The sequence below is a fragment of the Dendroctonus ponderosae genome, unplaced genomic scaffold, assembly GCF_020466585.1.
Source record: "Dendroctonus ponderosae isolate FM_Combo_2020 unplaced genomic scaffold, Dpon_F_20191213v2 Dpon_F_20191213_1, whole genome shotgun sequence".
Lineage (NCBI taxonomy): Eukaryota > Metazoa > Arthropoda > Insecta > Coleoptera > Curculionidae > Dendroctonus > Dendroctonus ponderosae.
Window position 1 is genome coordinate 52,797,630 of NW_026017110.1, and position 10,864 is coordinate 52,808,493.

The following is a 10,864-nucleotide window of genomic DNA, read 5'->3' on the forward strand; positions in this document are numbered from 1 at the left end:
CCTTTTATACATGAAAAACTTTCGTAGGACGTATTTTCTTGTAAAGTTCATATTTACTGAGATATCGCACTTTGACGCACTAATGAGCAACCCTGTATAGTTATAGATGAATGTTGCTATAAGGATGAATAAAAATATGATGTGGAAAGCTGTGTTATTCAATATTATATCTCTTTCTAGATTAAGTCTGATTAAGGCAGCAAAACAATTTATTTAGTTCTGTTTCCTCGATCCACATTCCCAAGTTATTAAAAACAATTGATACAAAAAACAGTAAAGCCTCAATCAAAGATAAGCATGTGCCGACAAAGCTTTTGTTAATGTGGAAGGGTCGCGAAGAAATCCAATTATGATTATTAATATAGACAACAACTTAGTTCTCATTTTGTCTTTGTCTTATTTCGAAAGCGAAAAGTCACTACTATATGTACCTAATTAAATTTGAAATTAGATATTTGGAACCACTTCTGAAGAGGTATTTAGATAAACCTGTAACTTTCACAGGAAAAAGTAATTATGACAATATCAAGTAAAAAAGTAATCATCACTTTGCAAGTGTGTAATTATGCATAAAAGTGTTGTGTTCTCAGGCCCGTTGGGAAGTAATTATTTAGATAATAAGCAGGTCAAGCTTTCTGTCCACGAACAATCCTTAATACTGAGTTTGATTCGGTTAACTCCCGCACATTTGGAAAATATGGTAGCAAATTGTTTATATAAGACTAAAGAGTAGCGGCAAGTTTTCGATGTTCAAAACCAAAGAAGACCGACGGCCCTCCCGTACTTATTCCACACGCATTTTCTGCACGCTTCGTAATCGTGCTTGCGTGAGCCCTGGATCGCTCAAGGGAACATTCCAAAGCATTATCAATCACTAGATGTTTTATATTGATGTGTAGTATATACACGTCGGTTCCATTAACTAATCTTATAATAAATGCGGATACGGTTCAAATTCCATTAACCGGATGGATCTAGAAAATGGCCTCTAAAAATTATATAGTATTTTATTTTAAATAAATAATGCTGAGGAAAATTTCTGGCATCAATGTGATATGTAAACTAGGAAAGAGGTGGAAATTTTGAGGCTGAAGCAGACAAATTAAGTCAATGAATAAGATCTAAAATCACAGCAATGGAAACTTTCAGAAAAAACTACCGAAATACCAGCCAATGTTTATTCTGAGATCTCCAGCCCCATATCCAGAACATTCTTAGTGCTACTAGTTGTTTAGTCGGTCATACTGTATACAGGTACATATGTAGGTATACCCACCACATCGCAAAATAAGTATGGGCTCTGCCAATATCTCTACATATAATGGATGAGGTACTCGAACAAAACAGATGCTTGACAAATATCCACTTTGCAGATTTTTCAACTATCACTTGTTTTTTATTTGTCAAGTGCCTCGAAAATCATCCGATCGATTTGGAGCGCAAATAAAGTTTTTGTCATAGTTATCCATTTAAAAATAAGGTGATTTGGTTTAAGAGATAACGTTATCGAAAAGTGAAGTTTTACAACTACTTAATATAAATATCCAAGAATAAATTAAAGCTGCAGTTGTTTGAACTGTTCGCCATCAGAAAACGCCGCAATATGAAAAGGCTTCTGCTTTTGGCGGCAATTGTTGCCATTGCTTCAGCTAAGTCAGGTAAGTTTAAATATATTCAGCGATATGTAAAAACCGGAATACGAACAAGTAGGAGATTTTTTCTGAAAAAGTTGGTTCAAAATGAAAATATCCATAGATGATCTATAGGAGCGCGATCCGGTGTCAGGAAGGCCATATGGTACATTATTCACATACTACATACTACTGAAACTGTAGAAAAGTATAAAGTTTTCATCATTCTATGCTTGATTTTGTGATAAAAGTACACAATTTTTTAACAATACCTATAGAGGATTAAGCCTAATACTTAGACAGCAGTTCGGAGTTCAATTTTGGACATTTCTACTCTTGGATTATGCATATTGGATTGTTTCGGGTGGCTTTTCCGAGTTTTTAGCAGATTTCCTTACATATTTGAGTACAACTTTATACATACAATAATAATTATTAAGATAACAAGAAATATGGCAATATGGGTCGAAAAAGACACATTTTATAAACACTTGAAAAACATAAAATTACAAAATAAAAGACATAGCTAACTGTAATACTAAATCGCAATGAGATGATTCAAATTTACAATTATTTCATATTTATTGAATAAAAGGAAGTCTTAGCAATAATAACAGTCAACTACTTTTATCTGTTCAGTGTCATTAATTTCATTGGCTTTTTAATAAATAACTTACATTTAAACTACTTGTCAATGTTATATATCATTTTATTCATATTACTTGACGTATCTAATCCGCTAAGCTTACAATCGTATCAAGCCTTTCAATCAAATGGTGAATTTATTAGATAAATATTTGTTATTATTAAATATATTTTCATTATTGATAACTGCACATCAAAGGTTATTCAGCCATCATTAAGTAAAGCCAATAAAGTGTGGAATTAATAAAAGTTAATGAATGATTCACAGTCTGTACATGTAAAAAGGGATATTCCCATGATAGTTCCGCAAAATTGGGAATTAAATAACGACAATAAAGAATAAATAAACCTAAAAATAAAATAACTATATGTATTTTTAAAGTAGAGCGTATCAAATATATTTTACTGAAATATGTTACTGGTCCAAAGTAGCGACAAAATAAATGTTGTTCAAATAAATGGAGTATTTATCCGGGCAAGAATAATCAATATTTGCAGATGGATAACTATAACTAGAACAGGTTTCATATGAAAATCAATTTTTATTTGCGCCTTTTTTGAAGACTACATATGCAAACTAATCATCTCTGGTAAGTATTCCTTTGGCACACACTGTATTTTTCAGATGTATAAAGTTTGTCGGTCTTAGAATATTTAATAATTCGTGTTTTAATAATTTAAAACTTGTGTATCTCTATTTTAAAAAATTAAAGCGCTTTAGCAATCTGTTGTCAGATTGTTTGCGTTCTGAAAAATGCAATCGCCAAATGACCAAAATATTTAGCTTATACAAACCATAGTACATTATTATTAAAATGTAACTTTTAAACCGGAAATGATAAACTAATTCCTTTCTAAATGATACGCGCGCTGTCTTAGTTCTTATCAAAAAATATTTCATTAATACGTCCGGCGCAATTTTTTTAAATTGCGATGTGAAGAAGTCACGGGTTTCAAAACGCCCGCTGTAAATTAGGAACATTGAAACAGCTATTTATAGAAACCGATTTGAGGATGAACGCTTTCACGCAAAATTCACTTAAGTAATAATCATTTACTAATATGCACTTGAAAGTATATTTTACTTAAAGTCAGCTGTAGAATTGAAAAATTAAAGATGTATGGCATGTTTTATAAAAAATTGCTATTGATATTATGCGTTCCACGTTCCATGCAATTTAAGTTTTTTACATAAAAAATCGACGCAAAGAGAAACAAAAACTTTAATATCCAAGCAGTTTTCCTAGAAATTGATCCCTTCATTTTTAACGAATTTATGCGGGATTTTCGTATCACACTAAAGCACTTCGTAAAAACATCTGCAACGGGACGTTAAATCGGCAATGAGACCGACAACATCTCTTGTGCTTTAGTTGTTTACGCTTCAAAAAATACTATTTTACTTCATTTAGAATGTTTGTTTATATTTAATTTCTGGTTAATATTATCCAGAAACAAAGTATAGTTCATGTTTTATGTACGTAGTTTCCCTGCTGAAGAGTGAAGAGATCACTGATAATCTGAAGAACACTTCAAGGTATTTGCTATATGAGAGGGAGGATGGATTATTTGAGGTCGAGGAATTTGAAAAAGAACAAGTAAACCCTGAGCTGTTCGTTAGCGATAATTCAGTAACGTTCTACGTGTATACCTCTCAGAATCGTGCTGGTAAGTTGATACTTAAGTCTCTTGGTATGAAATCAGCATGTTCAACTTTTGATATTTCATGTTTTTTAGGAACCCAAATAAGAGCCAGTGACGCCAGAAACATTGTTCGATTAACTGGATTCGCTGCTAACAGAGACACTGTTGTACTTATTCATGGTTGGAGAAATCACTACTTATCACCAATAAATGTTGAAATTAGACCGGCACTTCTCCTCAGTAAAGACGTAAATGTAATTGTTGTTGACTGGAGCCCAATTGCATCAGCAAATTATTTAACTGCACAAGGTTCCGTACTTGCTATTGGAAACTTTATCGGCGACTTTCTAATCCGATTGAACAACGAAGTAGCGCATTCTCTATCCAGGGTCACTATTGTAGGATTTTCACTTGGAGCTCACATTGCAGGTAAAGTTTATACCTAATTTATTTCATCCTTTTAATGAAGTATTAATTACTCTTACTTAAACTCAGGTAATACTGGTGCTAGAACTAGAGGACTGACCGGCACAATTGTTGGACTAGACCCTGCTGGCCCGCTATTCACTGTAAACAACATTAACAATCGCCTGGATCCCACTGATGCTCAGTATGTCCATGTAATCCACACAAACGATGGCGTAATGGGTTTTGGAATCCCAATGGGAGATGTTGATTATTATCCTAATGGAGGTTCCACTCAACCAGGATGCGGCATCGATGTAGCCGGAAGCTGTGCCCACAGCAGATCATATTTCTACTATGCCGAAAGTGTTAATGACAACAGATATGTATCCAGATTATGCACGAATTTTTCCGTATTCCAGAACAACCAATGTAACGTAAATGCTGCTAGTCTCTTAGGAAGCTGGCCTATCGCCAGAGCAACGTAAGATACTATTTAATTCCAAACATTTAATATGAGTTTAATCTTTGTTTTTTTAGACAATCCGGAGGATACTTTCTTTTGACCAATAGCCAGTCGCCATTCGCTAGAGGTTAACAAACCAACCGTTAATTTTCGGCACGCCAATTAAAATCTTGCAAAAATAAACATTTTTTCGCATTTCAATTTTAGTTTAATTTAAGCTCCAAAGTAGACAAAAGTTAGGCGAAAAATAGCGATGAGTAAAAACATCAGACTTAATTAAATCCGAGGAATTAGGATTTGGGGTTTTTACCATATGGCTGCGAAGTCAATATATGAAAATAATGCATTGATTTGATTTTGTAAAATAAAGATAGCAACAAACAAATATTAAAGTTTTAGAACCAATTCGCTCTTCGACTGCAAAACTCAAAACAAACAAAACAGTTTTAAATAGTTATCATATAATTGCATAAAATTCAAATAATTCTCCTATGCACGCCCAAATGGAGAGTTGTTGTTAGTTTCCAAGTAGTACAGTCCTTTAGCACTGCAACATTTAAAAAATTAATAAAAAATAAGAAAAATTTAAAGCCAAAAACCTTCGGTCTAATCGGGCCAATCCACCCATGTGTTTGGTTTTCCCAGGACAGTTTGTAGCTCGAAGGTCTTCCAATGTGGCACAACTGGAAGCAACGAATCTGTTATCTGTGACCGATTCAGCGAAAAGTTGCCAAGCTCTATTATGGGCACAGTTTCCAATTAGATCTATTCCACATCCAGGCTGTCTCGCGCCTCCATTTGGATAAAAATCAGAGTGACCAACTGGATCGAGCATTCCTAAGGTGCCTCCGTTTGTATGAATTCCCTAAAACAGATCCACGTTAAGAAAGCTGTAAAATTTGATGCCAACTTCATATAGGTACCTGCACATATTTGGCATCAGTTGGATACACGCTGAAGCTGGAATTAGTAGAACTAATAAAAGGACCGGCGGGATCCAAAGCTATGATAAGTCCAATTTTGCCTTTCAAAGCCTTGCCAATATTGCCGGCAATGTGAGCCCCCAAGGAGAAACCAACCAGAGTAAAATCAATTAACGGATAGTTAAACGCTGTAGATAATCGCTGAATGAAAGTGGCAGCTTCTTTCCCTACTGGTGGCACTGAATCTCGGGCAGCAAGGTATCTAGAATTTACTAAGTAGCTTTAGTAAACTCCAGTTTTAATGTAGGTTGATTCTGAGCATTTTTGCGTGGGAATATACATATGAACGGAGTTTTAGTTTAATGTAAATATATGATGCAGGCAACTTACTTGTCTCGTAAAGTCACAATTTTTAAACTACTAGATGAATAATGCTTAATAAAAATGCGTACAGTACTATATAATGATGAGATATGATTCAAATTATTGTATCTATTATTTCATATACTTAATGCGGTTTGGGGATGATCGGTAACAAATAATTTCAAATGACTTACCCTAGTCTAGATAATGGACTCCAGTCTACTTTAAAAACATTAGCGTTGGTTTTGGAGAAAATAGCGTCTTTTACGTAAGTATTGGAATTTGATTCATAATCATCCTGCCAGCCATGAATTAAAACAACCGTCGGAAGTGTTGGGTCAAAAATTCGTAGAAGCTTATTCACGTTGGAATCTGTATTGGATTTGATGAGAAAACCATCCGGGAGTTCTCGAGTGTAGAAGACGTAACTTACATCGTCAGGATTAATAGCTTGCGCTGAAAAATTTGTATGTTAAGTGCATATGTCCGGCCTGATAAAATTTTGACTTCAACTTTAAGTTAATAATGAAAATGATTTTTTTAAATTTGTTCAGCGGAATAATACAACAATGAAAAATTAATGCAGCTCATGAAATAATAAAAAGGGTATCAAAAGAGATAGACTTTCGAGGCCATTCCCTGAAACTAGGTTACACGCTTACATTGTAATGAAGCGTTCAAGCAAACCACCTCTGAAGATGCAAGCCACTCGTGCTTGCGAAACGTCAGAAAGAAATTCCATTTTACGACGACCTAAAAACCCGAAAAACCCACTAGTTTCAATAAACGGCGTGTTTTCGCCTTTTGCTTTCGTAGCATTTCTTTTGCAACTTACGCTTACGCACTAATTTGAAGCCGAATGAGTCTTAATAAATGGTAACATATCTTCATATGCAAGTATATATGCAAAAATACTTTTTCAACAGTCAATATATAGTTTACAAAACCGGTGTATTTGCCGTTATTATTATTGTTGCAAAATTTCGATTTTCTTTCATAGTATTTCCTCTTATTATTCCCACGCTGTATATAACCAGATAATATGTGGTAGGTATAAATAATGAAGGCAATCTGCTAAATTGGGCGAGGCTTGTTTGATCCATTTATCTCACCAACAAGAGCATTTTATTCACATTTTTTCACAGAATAATTGACCCCATCCTAATGAGCAATTTGAAACTGAACACTCAACACTAAAACTGGATTTCTTTGATTCGATACCCATGGGACTCACCTGCAGCTAGTAAGCAGGCGGACACCAAACTAAAATACAACGCGTACTTCATTTTTGAGCTTTTCTTTTTACTGACTAAAGAATATAAAGCAAAACCATATCATTTATAGTAGAAGTTACTATTTACGACCATTCAAAATTTAATCTGATGTCGGTGATAGGATTATCTTACGAGACGAAATGTATACATTTTGGTCCATAAAGACTACCAATCAATAATTGTAAATGTGATAAACCTAATCCAGCATTTCTACGTTTTAACCCCTACGACTATGCCTCAGACGGAAATGTTCTTGAAAGCATTTAATTTATATTGTCTTCTAATCAGAACTGATAACCGAACAGTAGCTGAATTACTCAAAATTGAATAATGTGTATTTCAATTCATTCATTCTCATCATTGCATAATGAAAATAAACATTAAAAAATATAATACGTTAGTTAAATTGAACACTGCAAGTTTCAATTCTAATTCAATCGAAATAAAATGGTGTGCGCTTCAACAAATTTATAATTCCAAATAAATCGAATAGCACTAAATTATGTGTTGCTGTGGTTCGGTATTACACACACTAAAACTAATTTATGGAAATCACTTGAAAGGCAGCATTTGAGAACATGATTATTCTGTTTTACATAGAATAGCCTCATTAATTTAAAAGCGAAATTGTTAACGAAACAACATAGGATCATTCCATATAACGCAGTCCTGTTTGAATAAATAAATCATTTATCACATAAAAGAGTGAATATTGGAGAACAAAAAAGTGCAAAACATGCGTATGGAAATGCATAAGACCGCATTCTGTAGGTTAATCTCAGTGACAAATCTGTTTAAAAAATCCTTGGTCGGAAAGGCTGCATTAAATTTTCAATAAAACTTCGAAATGCCTGCGGTACCTACCTTTATGTGAAAAACACACCTGAAGAAAAATGAAAGATTTTCTGACTAAAAAAACTGTTGGACAAGGGCTTCATCAAATTAAAAATAATACGTCTAGAAAAACATGCAAAATTCTCTATTGGTATATTCTAATACAGTAAACCAGTTTTATAAATTAATATTCTTGTAAAAAGTTTAATGGAATTTTACCTCTTTCCTAATACCAATCAAATTATCGAAATTACAATCGAAAACTATATAGTATCTATATCATAAGATAACTAACTCGCAACAAGTTTTGCTTCAATAAATATACTTTCAACTAAAAAAATTGTATATTATGGTAAAATTTAGATAACAAAGAGGTAAACATGTAATACGTACATCAATAGCAATAAACATAATTTAAGCAAACATCTCATTCATATTTATGTAAAATAAACAGTAAGAGATCAAAGTCTAGATAGTCTATACTTTGTTCAATGGATTTTCGGGAGATTTTTGCCACTCTTTGAAGATCATTTGCTTAAGCTGCGACAATCTTAGCGACGGATGTTCCAATTTCAATTCTTTCAGCCGCCTTTCTTCAAAGGCATTGTAGGCGGCTTTCATTCTCTTCTCAGGATGTTTATCATAATCGTCAGTAGGACCGCTACAATTTCGAAACGTCACAACTTGGCCTAATAATATTTTTCAACATTGACTCACCCTAAAATTTCAATAGCTTCATCTATAGTACGAGCCTCTTCGCCGTCAATTTGCACTCTATTCAAGTTTTCTTGTAATGGAGCATCTAAATGGGTTTCAGTCGCCTTCGCAACTTCCTTCGGCTTCGGAGGTTCTTCTTTCTTCGACTGAATTTGAGCTCTAGTAACTTTAACAGGTGGAGGCGGCTTGGACACTTTGATAGAACCCATCTCTTTCTCCAAAAGAGCTTTTGCTTCAGCTTTTCGCTGCAGGAGCTCTTGGCGTTTTCTCTCGTCAGCTTCCTATCAGATTTAATAAGTTCGTACGAATCCAATAAAAAAATAACAATATTTATTGTCTAACATATTCAATCCAAGCATCTTTAATTATTACCGATGAACTGGAAAACCATGGACCAATGAGCTTACTTAGTCACCTTTATAAACTATTCACGAGAAATATTACCACGCGACTGAAAAACAAATTAGATTGTTATCTAATTTAAGATGGGTATTGGTTCCGCAGATGTTTTGGGACCAATCTTCAAAGCATAAAAACTGTGATTCAAAAACCAATTGAATACAATAGACCGCTTGTCGTTCGACTGCCTTTGTGGACTTCCACAAGGCCTTTGGGACCGTTGATCTGAATGCAGTCTTGGACTCCTTACAAAAATGCCGTGTTGACTACCGCTTCACTAAACTAAGACATAACACATACCTATAAAAATGTTACCATGATGTTAAAGCAGCTCAGCACACCAACTTCATAAGAATCGGAAGAGGAGTACGATAGGGTGATACTATGTCATCCAAACTGCTTATCACTATTCTGGAATACGTCTTTGGGATGCTCGAATGAAGAGGAAAGGGTTTAAATATAGATGGTATAAGCCTAACAAATCTGCATTTCGCGGATGACATAGTTTTGCTGTCCGACGGCCTACAAGATTTCAGGAAAATGCTGGAAGACCTTCAGGAAGTAAGTACTCAGGTCGGGCTAAAAATTCATATATTAAAAACAAAATAAATAGCGGAAATTGTCCCGAGTGGAAATATTATTGTAACGGAAATAGCCTGGGGTACTCACGTTTGAAATGGAGGGATCAAAATTCATGGTATTTCAGTAAATGGGAGCCCCATTTGCGCCCCATTTACTGTCAAATATGACACTGACAAGCGGGAAGTTCCGCACCTGTTCTGGAGATTTCGAGAACCATCTGGGTTACCTGGAGGAAACTATATTAGCGACGACGAGAACCAGACGGGGGAGTGAAGTGACAGCAGCGACCGAGTTCAGAAAAGGTTAAACCCCGCAAGTCGGAAGTCCGAGTTTTTGGAAAAAAAAAAATTGAAGACCTGAAGACAACCGTTGAAGGTAAACTAAAGAACGTTGAGGACGTGGACATCAAGAAACACCGCTACGATGGCGTTGTAAAAGAGATGAACTCGAACGCGCCTAGAGTGGCTGTAGTTAATCAACTCCCCAGACAGTTGCTGCACGTCGAGCATCGCAACTGGGAACTCGCCAAGGAGAAGCCGGAATTTGCAACCGCAATCTCGCCCAAGATTGGGGAACTGGCCGATCAGTTCGATGTTCTGGAACAAACCACCAAGGAGAAGGGTTAACGCCTGTTTGACGCTAATCGCGAAGTACTGATTCACCAGACCTGCGACGACATGGACTCATGGATGAACGAACTCGAGAAACAAATCGAAAGCGATGGCACGGGGTAGAATTTGGCCTCTGAGAATATTTTGATGCAAAAGCGGCAAATCATCGAAACGCAAATGGCCGTCAAGGCGCGCCAAGTCGATGAGCTGGAGAAGCAAACCAAACATCTGGAAACGGCCGCACCCGACAAGGACATCAACGAAATCAAGGTAAAAAAGAGCAAAGTGGAGGAGCGCTTCCAGCTCATCAAGCAGCCCCTCATCGGAAGACAGCGACTGCTGGAGAAGAAGAAGGAAGCCCTCCAGTTCC

At 35.5% G+C, this 10,864-nt stretch overlaps 3 protein-coding genes across 3 annotated transcripts in view; 1 reads left to right on the forward strand and 2 right to left on the reverse strand.

Annotated features, from left to right (window-relative positions):
- The first annotated feature begins 1,302 nt into the window (after nt 1-1,302).
- LOC109533831 (pancreatic triacylglycerol lipase) lies at nt 1,303-4,992 on the forward strand. The gene is made up of 5 exons (XM_019899298.2): nt 1,303-1,658; nt 3,762-3,944; nt 4,014-4,349; nt 4,416-4,809; nt 4,866-4,992. Exons 1-5 carry the CDS (start codon nt 1,604-1,606, stop codon nt 4,921-4,923), a joined length of 1,026 nt encoding a protein of 341 aa, XP_019754857.2. The 5' UTR covers nt 1,303-1,603; the 3' UTR covers nt 4,924-4,992.
- Nucleotides 4,993-5,235: 243 nt separating this feature from the next.
- LOC109533832 (pancreatic triacylglycerol lipase) lies at nt 5,236-8,149 on the reverse strand. The gene is made up of 5 exons (XM_019899299.2): nt 7,312-8,149; nt 6,272-6,533; nt 5,715-5,976; nt 5,391-5,656; nt 5,236-5,338 (listed from the first exon to the last, which is right to left on the reverse strand). Exons 1-5 carry the CDS (start codon nt 7,361-7,363, stop codon nt 5,281-5,283), a joined length of 900 nt encoding a protein of 299 aa, XP_019754858.2. The 5' UTR covers nt 7,364-8,149; the 3' UTR covers nt 5,236-5,280.
- Nucleotides 8,150-8,315: 166 nt separating this feature from the next.
- Nucleotides 8,316-10,864, reverse strand: part of LOC109533833 (coiled-coil domain-containing protein 124) — a 4,552-nt gene continuing 2,003 nt past the window's right edge. Inside the window, exons 2-3 of the mRNA XM_019899300.2 lie at nt 8,903-9,183; nt 8,316-8,846 (exon numbers count right to left, since the gene is read on the reverse strand). Coding sequence (XP_019754859.1) covers nt 8,663-8,846; nt 8,903-9,183 — 465 coding nt within the window. The 3' untranslated portion in view covers nt 8,316-8,662. The remainder of the gene's footprint in view (nt 8,847-8,902; nt 9,184-10,864) is intronic.